At 44.2% G+C, this 19,836-nt stretch overlaps 1 protein-coding gene across 1 annotated transcript; it reads left to right on the top strand.

The window, feature by feature from the left end:
* The first annotated feature begins 2,182 nt into the window (after positions 1-2,182).
* slc22a7a (solute carrier family 22 member 7a) lies at positions 2,183-14,321 on the top strand. Its single transcript, XM_070982768.1, has 10 exons — positions 2,183-2,648; positions 4,233-4,336; positions 5,579-5,733; positions 6,510-6,678; positions 6,759-6,876; positions 7,365-7,474; positions 7,565-7,779; positions 7,851-7,959; positions 13,415-13,621; positions 14,048-14,321. The coding sequence occupies exons 1-10, from the start codon at positions 2,289-2,291 to the stop codon at positions 14,124-14,126; spliced, it is 1,626 nt and encodes a 541-aa protein (XP_070838869.1). The 5' UTR covers positions 2,183-2,288; the 3' UTR covers positions 14,127-14,321.
* The last annotated feature ends 5,515 nt before the right edge of the window (positions 14,322-19,836 follow it).

The following is a 19,836-nucleotide window of genomic DNA, read 5'->3' as shown; positions in this document are numbered from 1 at the left end:
GAGGAAGATGAGGAAGAGGAAGATGCATTTCACGCCGAGAGTCCTGAAGAGATGCAGTGAAACATCTAGACAGAAGCAGAGGTGAAGAGCGACCACATCACAGTTTGGAGCCACAACTTTAATCCTTAGATTAAAATCTTAATTTGGAAAAGACTTTCTAATTTTTAAACGTTATTAATCCTACAAACAAAATTGAATTTACACTCAGTTTTGCACATTTACGTGGTATATTCAAAAACCTCTTCTGTAAATCATACAGCTCAGTTAAATCTGCAGTCTGTCCATGTGAAGATGAGACGTGAGGAAAATCAAATGAAGCGTTTCTGTCTCGTTCAGTAAAGATGAGCGATCGCCGTTTGGCTGGAATGCAGCAGTGATTCATGTGGCTGAGCTTCCTGTTTTAGGTCTTTTTGTTCGGACTGATAAAGTTTTATTGTTGGGAGACGAAGGTGAGGATGAGGATGAGGTGTGCTGTGCCGTGCTGATCTTCAGCTGTGGTTCAACGCTGACCGCTGGAGACAGAATGGTTTTCAACTCAGGAAAAATACCGTGAGGCAGGAAATGACCTACTTCCTCATGTACAGCCGTTACATCAGAAGACGACTGTCCAATCAGAGAAGAGGATGTTAACAGCATGCATTCGGGTCACAGAGGTAATTGTCCGTTTCTGGAAGACATGGATTAACCCAGAAAGTTTAAAAACACTCACGGATGTCCTGAAGGCCTTTCCAGAGTCTCCATGGAGTCTCCTGGAGTCTCTGAAAAAACATTTCATTCACAGAATTAAAAAAAAAAATTCTGCAAATCAAAACAAAGATGGCGGCTCTGGATGAGAAACAGAGAAATTCAGCGAGTTTCCAAACATGTAACGACGCCACATCAGCAGAGACAAAACATGAATGAGCTTCACATCCAGATGATCCAGATGAGGTTTAAACCATCTCTGAAGTTCAACACTCGGCGTGGATCTGTACATCAGGGCCGTGAGCTCTCTGCTGCCGTGTGAACCGAGAACCTCTTAGTACTCAAAATGAAGCATAACGCACATCTGTTTGTCTCCTGCTGTCACAATTAACAAGTATTAGATTAAATAATGATCATCAAAACCACCAATCACAGTTTATATGAAGGCCGGAGAGATGAAGCGACGACACACAGTCCAGTCACATTCCACCACGTCGTCTTTAGGTCATACAAATCACCAGAATCACTGCTGCTGCCACGAATATGCCATGGTTAAAGTCTGCTTATGATTGGACGCAAATCTTAAGCACATGACTGGAAACAAGTTTGGCTCAGCGACAGTCCTGCAGAGCTCAGCTAACATTAATGCAGGAGAATTTTCCCATGGTTCCACCTGTTTGACACGGCCTGTTGAGCTCATCTAAGCTCATTCTCCCTGGAGAATGTGATGAAGAGGGGACGAGGTGTGCAGCCTGAACCTGGTGCCAAGCAGTCCACAACCAGTGAAGTTTGGATCCCATCAGGCCAAAGGATATCGAACCTGTCCTTAAATGTCATCCTGAGGGACAGACGCACTGATGTCAGCCATGTTTTCAGGGTGAGGAGTCTGCTGAGGGTCGAGTCCTTCCCTCGAGGTCGGAACATTATCTGATATGAACACGTGTTTGGACTGACAGTCGCTCAGCTGCTCCGGAAGCTTCTTTCAGGTGAACACGTGGCTACGATCACTTACATGATGTTTGCATGATGTTTGGTTGCGTCAGTCCCACTAACTGAAGACGGCTACGGCAAACCATGGAGATCAATTATTTTGCACATAGAAAGCCGTGAAATCTGATTTGTTGAGAGACTCCACCAGAAATCATTTCCACACACACACACACACACACACACACACACACACACACACACACACACACACACACACACAGAGTTGTGTCTCCATCACTTTTGCCACCAGTTGTCTAAACCTCACCCTGACCTGAACCAAGTCCACCGAAATTAAAGTGAGTGATTTGCAATTTTAACTTTTATTAGTGTAAATGTAATTCTGTGTGTCCTGTTATGAGGACTTGTGCACTGTCCTCATAAGGACAGTGAGTCCACACAATGTGAGTAATACATACTCACAGCAGCAGCTCCTCCCTGCTCGTATCAAAGCTCCTGCTCCTCCATGGACCCTTCTAAGAGCACCTCCCTCTCACTGTATTTTCTCTCAGATTGTGAGGAGCTGATTGTCTTCAGACCGAGAGAGAGACACAGACAAACATTTGAGGACGAGTGGAGACAGACTTCTGACAGATCTCAGCTTCCGTCTCGTCACCATGAGGTTCGAGGAGATCCTGGACGATGTCGGTGGCTTCTCGAGGTTCCAGTTCTTGCTCCTGAGCATTCTGTGCCTCCCCCGCGCCATCCTCCCCCTCCACTTCCTGCTGCACAACTTTGTCTCCGCGACACCTCCTCACCGCTGCGCCCTTGAGAGTCTGGAGGACAGCGAAGGGGTGCCACCGGGCTCCGATGCCGAGGCTCTCAGGATCCCCCTTCAGGGTGATGGGTCTTTCAGCTCCTGCAGAGTCTACGAAACCCCACTGACTTTTGACCTCGACCAAACAAACAGCACGGTACCTTGTTCACATGGCTGGATATACGACCAATCACAGTTCAGCTCCACAACTGCCACTGAGGTAAGGAGAAGGAAAATTAAAGAAACGTATATTTATTTCAGCATTTTTTATAGTGGAGGTCAGAACGTGTCAACTGAGGCTCACCTGTCCAGAAAGGCTTCATATTGAAGACTATTAGAGACACAATGATTCAAATGTTTCCTGAACCTGAAACAACACAATCACATTTATACAACAAGGTTTCTTTCTGTCAGTCTTTGTTCTATTTACAGTCAACTCGACAGATATTTATTAGTGTTTTTGGCCCATTCCAGTATTTTTTTTTTAACAGTTGACGATGTGGCAAATGTCTCGTGACTTTTAAATGTGTCTGCTTGCTGCAGCCTGTGGTTTTATTACAAAGATGTTGTTGTTTCACATTTCATGCCTGGCAAATGTCCACCACCAAAATACTGTGCCTCTAATAAATCCAGTGCTGACCGTGGCATGACAACCTTTTAAAAAAAAAATAATAATAATTTTAATATCGAGATCAAATGGAATTAAATTAATGTGATTAAATGAGTTTAATGTTCAAAAAGCCACATTTGTCCACTCAAAACAAACCAGAGTGGACTGGTGATGGTGTGAGCCAGTGATGACAGCATTTTCAGTAACAAATTAAGAAAAATATGACAAATCAAATCGACTGAGACTGAGGTGCCAATTGTGGTAGCGGCAGAAGAAGACTCCTCCTCCTCCTCTTCTTCTTCTTCTTCTTCTTCTTCTTCTTCAGCAGTTCAACTGACCAGGATGGAAACATGACGTTGGATCTGAGTGACGAGGAGGAGATGTCTTGATCTGCAGAAAGTTCTTTTTTGTCTTCTTCTTCTACTTTCTACTCTTGCTCATTTTTAAAAATGTGTTGTTGGAAACACAAATAGTGGAAATAATCTTTCAATCCATTCAATAAACTAGTAAATAAAAAAGTAGTTTTTTTGTCCAATGAACTAAGTAGAAAAAATGACCTCAGTTTTAATGGAAACACAGTCACACTTTGAGCTAAATGCTAATCTCAGCATGCTAACATGCACACAGGTATCATGTTTACCAGATTCACCGCCCTAGTTTAGCATGTAAACATGCTTACATTTACTTATTAGCCAGAAACACAAAGTAGAGCTAAGCCTGAGGGGAGTGTCATCAGTGCTGCAGGTATTTGTTCATAAACCAAAGGACTGGACACTTTGATATGTCCACCTGATGGTGGCGCCAGAGGAAAGTCAGTAATCCATCATCTAAGGAACATGAATGTCTGAACAGGATTTCATGGAAATCAATCTGAGAGTCATTGAGATTCTTCAGTCTGGACCATAAGTGATGGACCAACATCATCAATCACTTTGGTCGAGTTTTTTAATCTGCAGTTCCTCTGATGTCCACAAGGTGGCTGTCATGAGACGAATTCACTCCTGATTTCATAAACAAAGTTTAATGAGAAGTTTGTTCTTTAAACTCCAGTCGTCCTTTCACAGACCTGTGGACAGACAGATCTGTCAGTCCTGATCTGTGTGGTCATGTGGTCTGTGTTTTCACCTGTCTGTCTCTCTGCAGGACAGACAGGTGTCCTGTGGTCTGTGTCTTCACCTGTCTGTCTCTCTGCAGTGGGATCTGGTCTGTGACAGCAAACATCTGAATCAAGCTCTGGCCACTTACTTCTTCCTCGGAGTCACGTTTGGAGCCATTCTGTTCGGACAACTTTCCGACAAGTGAGTTCTTCACGACTGGTTTAAAGCCTCTTGGTCACCTGTGACGCTGAAAAGGGAAAATAAAGGTTTTCATTATGTTTTCAACTTTGTCTGCAGTATTACTTGCACAGTGGTGAAAGAAATACTACACTACTAGTAAAAGTACATATACTTTTTAGAATGATATTTATTTCATCATAATCTCAACGTGCTGAAATCAACTTGTTTCAAGAGCCTTTCAGAAAAAAAAAGTAATAAAATAAGAAAATAAGTGTGACCTCGTTCTAGAAAATCCATGAAACCGGTTGAATTCCTCCACTAAATGAACTTTTAGTTGACAATCATAATAAAATAATAATTATAAGAAGATGCAGGATAATGTTTTACAGTGTGGTCAATCTGTTTGCAGAGCAGCCAAACAAACTTATGTGTGTTGTACTTTTTACTACATTTGTCTTCCAGCAGCGAAGAGCAGTAAGAGGTACCAAGGTACCAAATGCACACAGGATCAAAAAACCTTTGATTTCATGGAAACTCAAATGTGTGACCTACAGCCACAACTTCATAACAATCACATGAAAACTCATCTTTCCTCTCACATGTGCAGTCACCAGTCACCTGCTACTCTGCTGATCCAAACGTGTGTGTGTGCGTGCGTGTGTGCGTGTGTGTGGCAATAACTAGAGATTCTCCATGTGACTCTAATAAACCCATTTCATTGATTACCAACACAGCCTGCTGTCTCCACATGATGCACGCACGCACGCACGCACGCACGCACGCACACACACACACACACTGGAGACTTACCCCACCATAACCACCTCTTGCCTAACCTTAACCCCAGTGAATGCTTGTCTTCAGACTAATGACGAGTGTCACGCTGACTCCAGTCTCCATCATTAGAAAGCAGCAGCACAAACATCTCTGGCCTGACAGCCCAGTTTTACCCCCAAATGGTCATCATTTTCACAGAAAACACCCTTTTTGTCACTTTATTGCACTTTTACGACTCCTCATCCCTGTCGCTTCAAAGCCGAGGCAAAGGTCTCTTTTCATTTTATTAACAGACAGATAAGTCACGCCAGGGTCTGTCCAACAGCTGTCCTGGAGCTTTTTGTCCCATCGTGTGATCTTCAAAGATAGTGAAATCAGGAGTCCTCAAATGCTCGGAAGAAATGCAGACAGGTCACTTCAGGTCAATGCCTGAACGCTGAGGATGCTGATGTGATCAGCCACTGATGTGATGTGTGTGTGTTGCAGGTTTGGTCGTAAGTCGATGCTTTTTGTGGCTTTAATCATCTCCACCATGCTGGGAGTCACCTCGGCCTTCTCCACCTCCTACGTCATGTTCGCCGTCAGCAGGGCGCTCTGCGGCATGGCCCTCAGTGGGCTGTCCATCATCGGCGCGGTCCTCGGTAAGACCTTGCTCTGAGCTGAGCATGTCAGGACTGAACTGTGTTTTTCTATTTCTATTGACGGGATAGTTTCCATAAGACACACTCATTATCTCCAGATCACAACTTAATCATCTCGTTTCACTGAGATCACATCTTAAAGAAGAAGAAGGCCTGAGTGGAGTCAGACTTCATCCAGGTAGACCAAAGAGTAACTGCAGACCATCTTGTGGCGGGATCACAGCAGCTCTTCTGACCCCTCAGTATGAGTGGAACACACACACATTCGAACATTTCAGCCTCCATGATTAGACCCTGAAAGGATCCAATCGATCAATTAACAAGCAGCTGCAGAGAAAAATATCCTAAATGTTGGAATAATGTCACAGAAATGAATTTGTTTCAATGCTTTAAAGACTCATTTATAGAGCCTGTCCTGTCCTGACTCCACCTGCTGCACCATCAGTAAAACATTCTGTGGTCTTCTGAGTGTCTTTGTTTGTGGATCTCAGAGTCTCACTGGATTGTTCTTGCCCTTGTTATTTGTTTTATATTCACATCATTCCATAAACATCCTGAAAAGAAACGCTCTGTAGTCATCTGGGTGATTGTCAGGAGTTCATTTCTAAACCAATTTGATATCCATCAGTTCAGTTCCAAACATTTTCTCATTTGATTCCATGAATGTTTTTCATTTGCAGATTCCCTGAAATGTGTTCTCCTGCAGCGATTAGGACGTGATTGTTTGCTGTCACTTTGTGCATTCACTGAAGTCTCTTTGCTCACTTGCTGCTCAGGTATCGAGTGGACCGACGTGAAGCACCGGACCTTCTCTGGTGTCATCATCAGTTTGTCATGGAGCGTGGGGAACATGCTCTTGGCCCTGCTGGCCTACTGCATACGAGACTGGAGACACCTGACGCTGGCGGTGACGGCGCCCTGCATCATCGCCATCATTGCCTGTTGGTAAGGTGGACGTCAGGAGGACTTTCCGGTCTCCGTGCTGACAGTGAATATCTAAGTGTGGTTCCTCTGTCTGTGTTCAGGTGGCTGCCTGAGTCGGCCCGCTGGCTTCTGGCCAACGGCAGAGTAGAGGAAGCCAAGAAGTATCTGGTTTGGTGCTCTAAAATGAACAGAACGAACGCAACCAAACTGGACCCTGAGGTACAACCGAATGACTCATCCAGTATCAATCAAAGTTATTGATGAGTTCAATTTTGAATCGTGTCTTTGCCACATTGGCAGAAGGCATTCAGACTGCCGATGGATCAATACTTCCTACCAAAAGCCTACCAGGAACGAGAGGGATGATGTTCTCTGAGCCACTGGAAGGCTTTTAATGTGAAACATCTGCACAGGAAGTGTTGAGGTTCACCAACAGGAACTTAAACATGTTTGAAAAACAGCTAGTTTGAAAAGTCCTGAATTATCTAGTGAAAGAAAACAAAATGTGTGTTCAAAGCAGAGAGTGTTTTCAGCTGCTGTGGAGATTATACCGAGCTGATGAAGACAGCAGGTAAACACAGAGGATTTGAGTCCTGGAATTCAACTGGAAAAGCAGCACAGTCTTTAGAGATCTTTCATATGAAGTCATGTATGAAGTGATGAACGAGCCTTTAGATGTGCTGCGTTTGGTCATGTGCTTATTTCAGGTTCTGCGGAAGGTGACAGTGTCGGAGGTGGCCGAGAAGAACTACTCTTACCTGGATCTGGTCAAAACACCACGGCTGAGGAAGATCACCTTCTGCTCCGGATTATTCTGGTACCGAATCAGCTGTTGACCTTTGACCTGAGCCTGTGTTGTCCCCCAAGCTGCTGCGTGTGTTCACCCACTGTGTTGCTGTCTCTGCAGGTTCGCTGTTGCCTTCCTGTACTACGGGATCAGCTTCAATATCTCTGGTTTCGGCGTAAATATCTACCTCACACAGTTCATCTATGGCGCCATCGAAGTCCCCGCCAAAATCCTGACCTTCTTCGTCCTGAACTGGATCGGCCGCCGAAACAGCCAGGCGTGCTTTCTGATGATGACGGGATCTCTGATTGGAATAAACACGGCCATACCTTTAGGTGACATCACTTCCTGTCTCTGTATACGTGTTTCACAGATTTACACCTTCAATAAGCGGCTTCTCTTTCAGAGTACTCTGTGCTCCGAACGTGCATCGCTGTGGTGGCGAAGGGTTTCTCAGAGGCGGCGTTCACCACGGCGTTCCTTTACTCAGCTGAACTCTTCCCCACTGTTGTCAGGTAAAACTCCAAACTTGCAACCATGAGGGTACCTTCAGGACCCTGACTGATGTGTCTGAAGTTCATTTCTATGATAATGCTGAGAAACAAGTTTACCTGAGCTGATTTTTAAGTAATTAAGTATTTATTGAACAAGCCTTAAGACAGACGTCCACTTCACGTCCAGTGCAGTACAGAGTACAAGGAGCAAGTACTACATCAAATATTTTGATCCTTCACTTAAGCAAAAGCAGCAATACCACAATTACCACAAATACCATATAACAGTTACCACAATACTGAAGAAATTACTCCAGTACAAGAAAAAAACACTGCATTCAAAATTACACTTGAAAAAAATGTACTTCAAGTCTCAAAAGTAGAAGTACTTGGGCATAATAAGGTCAGGTAACTGATTCGGATGTTTAACAGGGGTGCCAGTTGAGGTCATAAAACCTTTCCTCCTCCAATGACACGTCCCTCGTGGGACTAATAAAGGAAAATTGAAAGCTTGAACGGCATAAGTCGAATCAGTGTAGATGTTTACAGTCTTGCCTTTTGCTAATTTGCATGCTTCGGTTATTGCAATTAATTCCGCCTTCTGAGCTGAAGCTGGTTGTGGAACGATTTGCGCTTGTTTTGTCTGTAAACCAGCTGTCGTTTCCTCTACAATGGTGTTTGACGTTATTAATGTTCCCGTTGGTGACTATGACCGTCGCAGAATAATATCGTTTGAGCATTCTCAATCAGTTCTTTGTGTAGAGAGGAATGCAGCTGCATCTCCTTATGAAGTGAATGTGAGGTTTATTGAGCAACTGTTGTAGGCCTGAAATTCTGTGCGCTGATAGTGTGAAATGCTTTTACACCATGTGTAGTGTGCACTACAGTCTGGTTGCTCATGGTGATGTGAGATGTTTCTTGTACTGCTTTCCCTGTTGCTGCTACATGTCTGATGCATGTAGGATGTCCTCCTTCCACATTATCTAATTTGGAGCTGTAATACATCAAAACTTCTCTGTCTGTTGCACTCCTACTCTCCCCCTTTTGAAACAGAACGGCATTAACAAAGCCATTCTTTTCATCAACATCCAAATGGAAAGGCTCTGAGTAGTTAGGAGAGTGTAGAGAGCAAGCATTAGACAATGCGGCCTTGAAATCAACAAAGGCCTTATCAGCCTCAGCCGTCCACTGTAAAGGAGAGTTGTAGTTTGTATACCCAGCCTGTGTGATCAGTGCCCTTAAAGGTGCTACCAGACCAGAAAAATCAGGGACAAAGTTCTTGCAGTATGTAACTAACCCCAGAAACTGCATCATAGATTTAACAGTGGTTGGTTTTTGAATGACTCAAAATGTCTGTTTTTTTGGCAGATGTCATGTTTAGACCGGAGGAACTAACCGCACGGCCCAAGAACGTGACCTTAGGTCTCCTGATTTGGAGTTTAGACTTCGAGACTTTAAAGCCACAGCGTGCAAGATGGCGTAGTGTTTCAGTGGCCTTCATGATGGAATCAGAGTTTAACAAAAGGCTCAAGAAACAAGTCATGTAAACACAGAGAGTCACCAGCTGTTAACCCTGGGCAGCCCTATTGTGGAAGTTGATGAGTTCCTCCCTGTGGGCGTGAATACTGAGAAACAGAACAGTGACGGACCCAATGGCCAAAGCCACGACATCTGAAACAGTGATCAAAAGACGGTGGAGCTACGCCAAATCGATTGATGCGTTTCAGCCCTCGCCTGTTATTATTACGCTTTAAGGCAACAGGTGGGTACGAGTAGGGAGGAGAGTCAGGATAAGGGCCATATGGAACGGGTGGGGCAGAGGGCAAGGGGTGAGGAATGGGAAAGCTGCTGAGGCAACTGTTTAGCAGCAGCCTTGTTGAGATTTACATCATCTCTCATTTTCTCCACTTGTGCTTTTAGCAGTTGAGCCTGAAGGGAGGCCAAATCGTTATCTTCCTGACGTTGGTGCTCGAGGTCATTATCAATGTATTGGATAACATGAGCAGCCCACACAGTGTATGTCATGCTCGGCAAACCAACCACGTTTCAACATTTTCTGAACAGCTGGAGGCACTGAATTTTCCACTGCACCTCTAAAGAGCAGCTCTATGGTCTCACTCACAGCTGGGTCTTCCACAGTTCTATCCAGCCACAGTTCTCTCACACGGAGCAAATATGCAGCCCCCTTTTCATCCACATTGGGTGGGATATGGCTGTTATTACATCCACTGTCACTGTTACTGTGACTGCATGTCTGTCTCTCTGTCTCTGTCTCTCTCTCTCTCTCTGACTGCATTTCTGTCTGTCTGTCTGTCTGTCTGTCTGTCTGTCTGTCTGTCTGTCTGTCTGTCTGTCTGTCTGTCTGTCTGTCTGTCTGTCTGTCTCACTCTCCCTCTCTTGCTCTTCCTCTCTTGCTCTTCCTCTCTCACCCAACCGGTCGAGGCAGATGGCCGCCCACCCAGAGTCTGGTTCTGCTCGAGGTTTCTGCCTGTTAAAAGGAAGTTTTTCCTCGCCACTGTCGCCAAGTGCTTGCTCATGGGGGAATTGTTGGTTTCTTTGTAGATAAAAGAGCTTGGTCTGTACCAGCTCTATATGGAAAGTGTCCTGAGACAACTTCTGTTGTGATTTGGCGCTATACAAATAAAATTGAATTGAATTGAATTGAACTCAGCAGATCTCATCTGTACAGGGAACTTTTCACGGATGACAGGCCACCATAGGTGTACTAGATGATGTAAGGGTTGATCATCTGGGTCTTTATCTGTGTGAGTGAGTTGTTCAATTTCTGTCAACATACCCAGTGTCGTGCATGAGGCAAACACACGTCCAAAATCACCCAGAGCTGGGACAAGTCCTGCGCACCTTTCTAAGAATGCCTTGATCCCCTTTATTTATGGCTGGCAAGCCGGATTTAATCAGCGCGGTATCTTGTAGGGAGAACGGAGTGTACGTGACCACGGTGTCAGCGGCACCTGTTACTGACGACAACGGGTGTCTGAGCAGGCATGGATGTTGCCAGGACTGGAATCACGAGTGATGAAGTGGGGCAGATTAAAATTGCTTAACTGGTCAGCGCGTTCTTGCCAATTGTGCAGGCCGTGTTGCTCGAAAGCAGAGGTTGGAGCGTGTATGGAGGGATCAGCGCATTCAGCCTCTGGAGCGTTCTGAGTGTTCATCTGGGTCGGTTCGGATGCTAAAGCACGTGATCGGGTTTGCAGGGAAGAGGGCGTTCTGAGTGACTGGATACGGGGCGGTTTGTAACAGACCGTTTTTAATCACGACTAACAGAGACATCATTGTGTTGTGATTTGGGAGTGTATCAGAGCCAACTGAGGATGCGGTTTGTGCCTTTAACGGCGTTTCAGGGCTTGTAGGTTCGACTTGAGGCATCTGATGCTGAAGAGCATCAAGCATAGCATGTGCCTCAGTGTAAGGCATTGACTGTTTAAACAAGGGTGAATCATCTTTTGGTTCTGTGCACTGTGTGTCTGGAGTCAAGGTTGCAGCTGGCAATTGATGTTTTGGTTGTGCAGAGGAGAGAGACAGAATGGAGAATTTAAATTCTCCCATGAAACAGAGGCAATCTGTCAAAAATGTTTCAGCTCTTTTTTCTTTCTCCGCTTTGTCTCTGTGCAGTATTCCTGCATCGTGTAGTGTTGCTCTGGCCTGATCTCTACTCCCTGTAGCCAGATTCAGAAATATACTGAGATCGCTCGGCTTTGGTGGAGCGTTTTCACAGTTCTCCAAACATACCTCTCATCTGCATTTCCCTCACCCAATTCACAAATCTATCCCTGCCATTATCTTTTTCTTCAGGCAGGACTTTTTTCTGCCATCTGGTCAATGTTTCAAACAACACCGACCCCAATGAGCCGGGTTTACATTCCTGCCACTTATCAACAGCTGATTGTGACATTTTTCAGAAGTTTTTACACGTGTTATTCAGAGAAGGTGAATGGCGAAATGCCCGAGTGAGGACCCAATCAAGAAGCTTCTACACAAAGTCTAGTACTATGTGCACTTGATCGCTGGGGGTTTTCCCAGTCTGTTCACTCGTTTTAATTCACCAACCTCTGTAACACCTTAACTGAAAATCCCCTTTAACCTATTCCAATGCCCCCCTTTTCAGAACTACTTGAGATCTGTGTCAGTCCAGGAATTCTCGATCAGTCTGTACTGCTCGATACACTGTTACTCACACAGTAAAATATCAATCAAGTAGGAAACCACCCCACATTTACATGAAAAATAACAAACTTATCCCTGTGTTCTCATGAACAGTTTAGCTCTACAGCTCACTACAAACAGGAGAACATGCTCATCTCATGTTTCTTTTTTTTTTCTTTATGTCCGGCACACATCTATAGTCTGCCTATAGACCGGAGGTGATTCCTTTTTGGCTTCAACGCCCCACTCAGGGCCGAAGCTATTCTCTTACAGCTCCACATGCCTCCCAGGGCCGGAGATTTTCCTTTTTTTCAGCTACACGCCTCTCTGGGTCAGAACTGACCTTTTTTGCTTCCACATCCTAATGGCGGAGCAGTCCTTCTAAATAATCTCACTAGGACACTTATTCACTTTCCCTCGTGTGAGACTATGTGATTTATACTTTACATGTGACCATTCATTTAATAAACAACAGTTTTTCCTTTAAGCATCAAATTATTCAGTTTTTAGCAATCAGTGGATTGCATTTAGTGAGACAATTGTAATTAAAATTAAAGTTTCTGATAGAAAAGAGGTTTCTGCATACCTTTGATTTAGGCGCCTAAAGTCCTCCTCTGATCGACTCCGGTGGTCATCAATAGGACACGGCCTCAGAGTCAGCCAATCCGGGTCAACAACAATTTGTTAGCTTTGAAGCTCGGTTCTTTTTCATTGGAAACTCAAGTACGGCCCGGAGAAGTCTTCAGTTCAGAGCCAAAGTATTTATTGGAGGTCACATGTAAAGCAATGCAGCACTGGTCTCAGAGTGTCCCTGAGTTCCTTCAGGATCTCAGCCAGTTACAGAACATAATTGGCTAGTTCCCAAGTCCTGGGCACAACATATCTTGTTCTGGACATATGATAAACAATCTGTATGTGTGTGTGTATGTGTGTTGTCTTCAGGCGTGGGGATAATATTACAAGCGTCATAAATAAGGAAGAGAGGTCGCATGAGCATCTGTTGTTATCAGTACTGATTGTCTCCGGGCACCTAATATTTATGCGTCAAGGCTAAGAGTCACATTCTTCAGAATATGCAAATGTGTTTAAGAACACGAGGTGAGACTCCATCAAAGTGACAAGATGTTTTTGTGTACTGAAGTGTTCAACAAGATGCTCTATGTAACTATTGTAGCAGCAAGTTTGTCCTGATGGTGGAGTCAGAAACTGTCCAGGCTTGTTGATGTGGAGCCCCTCCTCCAGCAGGAGTCTGTTCTGTACAGATCTGCACTGATGGTTAATAACCAGCTCCTGGTCATGTGGTCCACAGGCAGTGTGGAATTGGCTACACCTCGTGTATCTGTCGGATCGGAAGCTCCCTGGCTCCGATGGTCATGCTGCTGGAGGATGTCTGGCTCCTGCTGCCGCCACTGATCTTCGCTGGGATGGGGATCGTCAGCGGCGGCTTCGTCTTCATGCTCCCAGAGACGCTCAACGTCCGTCTGCCTGAGAACATCTTGGATGTCGAGGAGGGAAGGTAGACCGTTTCTTTTTTCATGTTTTTACTGGTTCATCTTTGTCAAGTCACAGATCTGACCTTCATGACAGAGAGTGTCCTCTGGTGGACAGTTCGGAACCTTTTGTCCAGTTTAACCACATCTGTCTCTAATCACACCAGCGGCGCCATGGGCGGACCAAGAGGACATTAGTGTTAAATTAAAATACACAACAGACTCATTTTGCAGCTGACTGAATTTGTGGGAATATTAAAGTGGTCTACCGCTTTGTGATCATGTGATCACAGAGACTGGGAAGTCATTTACAGCTGCACTCAAACACATTCATCCTGCTGCAGACGTCCAGTCGCACAGTTAATCCACACTGTCCAACCAATCAGAATCCTCAGTGGCCATCATGTGAGCAGGGATAAAGCGAGTGTGTTCCTCCTTTTCTTTCTGTTCAGACACAGACAAAGTGATGCACGTGGAGATGGGAGGATGGAGCTGGAGAAAATACTCACAATGGCGTCGCAGGAGAACTGATCAGCTGACATCAGATGAGGAGTTCTTCCTGGTTGGTCCTGATTGGTCTAAAAATGAATTCTTTCTGCAGTCTGTGGGGAATCGGCTGTGGGTGGTGCTTTTTGGTTCTCACTAAGGTACTGAGTTGAAGGCAACACAACGTGACTCCTGACACTTTGTACATCGACAAATTAAGACAAATAAAAGGTTTTATGTGTTTGTCGTCTTCACTCCTGATCAGTTTCTGCTACTAAGAAGCAGACGGGAAGACATTTTACTCAAACAGTACAGAAACAACAACAGTGTGGCAGAGCAGCCTAAATACTGCTCTGATTGTTATGAGCCTCAGGTGTGTGATCAGGTGAGCGGGCAGGTTGGCGGGGATGAGTGCAGAAAAGTACTGATGGCACAGGTGAGCAGATGAGGAGACAATGGCAGCAGGTGAGAGACCTGAATATACTGTTTAATTAACATACATCATCCATGAAGGACACAGCTAAAACCTTTTGGGGACCGAAAGTCAAAGCAACAGTAAAACTTCAAAGTTAAAACTGAACGTAATCGATTTTCAATAGTGATGAAGTTGAGGAGCAATTGTTTCCATCTCTGCAGCTCTGCGGAGCTTTTTAACCTCTTTTAGCTTCTAGTTTTGTCTTTGTGGCACATTTCCTGTGTGGACGTGGAAGAACACAGCCAGATAAAACTACTTTACACAGCATTGATCACAGCTTTGTGTCAGTTAGCTCTGCTGCTTCTCGATTAACGCAGCTTTATCTTTATTAGCAAAAAAGCTTCAGATGGTAAAACATTTCAGCTCCTCTGTTTGATGTGTATAGAGACTGTCGATAGCTAAATCCTATACCAATCCTAACACATACAGGCTGCAGTCATGCTAGTGGCTCTGTGAGACCGTGGTGTTTTGAGCTAAATGCTAACGACAGCATGCTAACATGCTCACATTGACACTGTATGATGTTCAACAGACTCACTGTTTGACCTGCTGACCTGATGAAGGCTCTACATGACAAGTTAGAGGATCAATAAATCACATTTAATCCATCAAATAGTTGTCTGTCAAATAAAGATACAGCCAACATGAAACCGCTGCCAGCATGGACATAAAGTACATGAGTACAAGAATACACCTGAACATCCTGAATGACATGGATCCATTTCTGCCTCTTCAAGTGGAGTGTCTTTCAATGCTGAAGGCAGTGCATCGGGAACTGATGGCCTCTCATCGCTCTCCAATCAGTTCCTGATGCAGTATCATCAACATGAGGAAACCTGTGCGTCCGTCTGACTCCACAGGTGGAAACGCAGTCACACCTGTACATGAACACACCTGCACACACAGAGACACACGATTTAGCTCACAGGGAAAGTCAAACCTGCCACGCTTAAAAGAAGAGTCGCTTAAAAATAAGAACGTTTCCCAGACTGAACTGAGTTTTATAAAAAATGATGAAAACGATGAAACACAAGAAGATATAAAGACATAAAGTCCGAATTTCATGATGAAAACAGGAAGTGAGCCAACAAATGCGCTTTGAAACCATCTGATTTATTGTTTTTCGTTTCATTTTATGATCTCCATGGCGCCCCCTTGAGGCTGTCTTGGTCCTGTGGAAGGAAGTGACGGCGCTGCGTTCAGGTGAACCTCAGGCGGCTCTGTGAGACGTTCACAGCTCACAGTTGCCAGCTGAGATTAAACTGGATCACAGCTGCTTCCTGTGGATTTCTATTTCCTCTGACTTTTACCTTTAATACTGGTTTCATCAGCTGATCACAGGTTCATTCTTTTTTTTTGTCAATGATCTCACTGAGAGCACGATGTCTGGAAATGTAGACAGTTACTGCCAACTGCCACTATGACTTCAAATTCTGCTTGGTGTCTCGTGAATTCACCCTCAGGATCAATAAAGTCAACCTACAGCAATACATAATCAATCTTTTGATTATATTTTGTGTTCTGCCATAAGTACCATATTTCAGTACAAAGTACAAGTACAAATCTAAGGTAACAGAAAATGAAAATACTCAAGTAAAGTACAACTATTTCAAAATAGTACTTAAGCACAGTACTTGAGTAAATACATTTATTGATCAGGACGTGTTGTTGATCAGAGTGACTGGATCACCTCTGCAGGTGATTGTGAGCAAACGTGTGACGTCACAGTTGCCTGCAGAGATTAACAAGTCGACCTGAGGAGCTGGAAACACACACACACACACACACACGTTTTTCCATCACTTTTCTTGACTTTCCATTGGCTTACATTCATTTCCTGAAGACTCACACTAATCCCAGTCTTCATCCTAAATTTTGATGATTTACATTACGGGGACTTGCGTACACAGACGTTACCTTGAAGACGATGTGGGGTCTGGTCCTTGTCTAGTTGTCAGGGAGGTGTCTGGTTTCGCTCACCTGCAGATGGCGCTGGTGAACTGAAGGACGGAGGAAGAGGAGGAGGTCTGCAGCAGAGAGGTCAGATACTGACTCTGTGGCTACAGGAGGTGGAAATAAGCTCAACAAGTTTCAATTTTAACTTGTTTGAACTTGTTATTTCACATCTGAAAGACACATTGTGACCAACAATAAAAGTCCAAAATGTCCAGTTTTTGAGTCTGGGAAGGTTTGGGACAGTTGTTGTTGTTGAACACACACAGACACACAGCTGCAGCAGACCTGAGCAGATGACATGTTTGATTTGTTCCAGCCTGCGGGCTCTGAGGGCTCTAACGAGGACAGACGTGGACAGACAAAGCTTCAATTAGAGCCGTGGGCGATGGCGGACACTAGACACGGACCCCCTTGGCTGCTCTATTGTCCCTGCATGGAAAACAGAAAAATAAAGACAATGTGATTTGGTTCTGCTGAGGTGCACTCCAAAAGCCTCGGCGGCGTCACCGAATTAAAAGTGCTCGCTGTCGTCTTCAAAGCGTCTCGATGTGTATGCATGACGACCCCTCGCTATGCTGCAGAGACACTTTTCATCAGGACGTTTCCTCTCAAACATCTGAAGTTTCATCTCAACATGTGAATAAGATGTTTAACAAGAAGCATTTAGCCTGAAGAAGCCTGACAAACACATGAAGTCTGTGACAGACAGTGAACATCATCTGACTTAATGACAGTTTGTGTCAGGACGCTTTAGAGGGACGCTTTAGAGGGACACTTTTACATAACTCATATTTTGTTCTATTAATAAGTGATTAAAATGTCAAATAAATATTAGAAAGTCATGAAGAAAGTTGTCCATTCACATGTTAAAGATCTATGACCTGAAGCACGCTGGACACTTCTGACTGCTCTGGTTTCAAAGGACAGACAAAGAAACGTGTCCACAGCTCGACGTGCAGAACGTGAGATTAAAATGTTTCATCCAGTTCAATCAGAAACAGAAACAGACGGAAACTCAGTGACCATGTGCTGCTCTCAGCTCAGAAACACCAAACACACTGACCGACCGTCGTCACGCTCACAGCTACACATTAAAACTAAAGACAAATTTCAAAATAAAAGTTTTCTTACCTCAGAGGCAAAAACACACTGCTGCAGGCTGACCGGCTGAGGAGGGATGTGAGAGTCAGTACTGAAGCACCACGCTGACCTCAACACACACACACACACACACACACACACACACACACACACACACACGCATGCATGCATGCATGCACACAGACCCAGGTTTTCATCACTTCTGGGGACATTACAGAGACATTCATGTCCTGGACTCTTACCTTTATCAAAGTCTTCACCCTAAAATTTAATGATTTGTCTTATGGGGACCTTCAGTCTGTCCCCATAAGGAGGGTGAGTCACCACAATGTGATTCTATAAACAGATTTATGTCCCCATGATGTCAGGGATACATGGCCGCACACACACACACACGTTAACCAGCTTTCCTCACCATAAACGAGGTTCAAACACAAACTGCAGATGATTTGTCTCATTAATCTTTAATGATTTCAGATCATCTCCATCAGCTTCATCTTTGAGGTGGAGAAAAGCACTGAATGGTTTCATGCTGTTCTTCAGCACGTCATCAGTTTGACTGACCATCTTCATGGACTGAGCTTATTATGGGATGCAGTGGCAGGGCAGGAGGGTCCACTGAATGCAGCCTCACTGAGCTTTGAGGACCAGCAGCTGTGATGTGCAATAATGCTACCATGGTTCACCATCTTAGTTTAGCATGTTAGCATGCTAACATTTGCTAATTAGCAGTAAACACATTCATTAGCTCTGCAACTATTTGGCCATTGGATACATTAACTTGTTGTCCTGGTGATGGCGCCAGAGGAAAAGTCCTATTTAGTCTAAAGAAACATGAGAATCATCCTAAAAACGTGGACTCTCGATTCCCGACTTTTGATCCTGTTCTGGACTGTCTGCACTCGTTCCTGCATGTATCTGCTGCAGGTTTCAGGTCCTGTGGGTGTTATTTTATTTTGACATGCGCTCAGCAGACAGAGAAAAACACAACATGATGCTGTGAACATCCTTCAGCTCATAAACATGCTGAGACTGACGTCCATGGAGCAGCAGAGCTTCCTGTCAGCTGGACGCTCGACACTGGATGCTGGACGGCTGACCGTTGATCACCTTTGTCATTGATTAACTGCCTTCCTGTGAAAAGCTTCTTCTTGTCAGCGCAGCCTTGATGTTGGTGTGTTTTTCTTATCTGGCAGCTGCCGGCGTTCCCACCTTCAAACATCTAATGTGTTTGTTCAGAACCAGCAGCTGATGCCTTCCCACCAACAACACCAGTTTTTTTTTCCTCAGAACCGTGTCCATAAGTGTCCCTGTACCTGTCAGTCATTTGCCAGTGAGAGACGCCATAACGATAAAATTAGTTTTAATTAGAGAAAACATGATGAAAACGCAGCATTTTACTGCTTCGAATACTCCACATACAGTTAGACAGTTTAGGCTGGTGGGGCCCAACCTCGGGGTGGGGCCCCTCCATAGGGTCACCAGATCACTCTGAGGGGTCGTCACATGATTAATGGGCAAGAAGAAGTTCTGATATCCAAACCTGTCTTCACCTGAAGTATTGATCATTTGACCAGTTATTGAAATGAAAATTTTAAATCACTGGTTTAATCTTTAACTTTTTGTTTTGCATTTTATGAATTTATCTCATGTTTTCAATGTGAAATCTTAATCTGTAATGACAGCTTCTGTTTTATGAATATATTCAGTAAAAAGTTCATCATTTGTGTCTGAAATGGAGTCGAGTTTTACCTCAAAACTACTTCAGTTGAGTATTTGGACCTGAGCAGAGAAACGTTGGTAAACTGAGGAAAGATACTTGGGAACTTTCCATCACCATCTGCTGAAACTTTAACTTCAGTAAACATATGAATCCAGGCTGTGCTGTTGCTATGGTTACTGAAGGAAAGGATTTGATTGGCTCCCTTTTCCACCACAGTCATCAAGTCTCTCTGCATCTCAGTCTGGTTTAAACTGGTCATCTGAGCATGTAGACTGGATGAAAACAGCTCCTTCTGGTGGCCGATAGCAGCACTGCAGCAACAACAAGCTGGATTGCCTTTAATAATCAGCACCAATCAGATATTGATCAGGACTTTATCAGAACCTGTTGACCGATCGATGAATCCTGAAATGAATCTGGAAAAAAAAAAACAGACTTTGTATATGTATTTATATTGTTAGATTTTTCACTTTTTAATAGTTTATTTTTAGAAGATTTCT

This window comes from Chaetodon trifascialis, chromosome 2 (assembly GCF_039877785.1).
Source record: "Chaetodon trifascialis isolate fChaTrf1 chromosome 2, fChaTrf1.hap1, whole genome shotgun sequence".
NCBI lineage: Eukaryota > Metazoa > Chordata > Actinopteri > Chaetodontiformes > Chaetodontidae > Chaetodon > Chaetodon trifascialis.
This window is presented reverse-complemented; position numbering and strand designations above follow the sequence as displayed.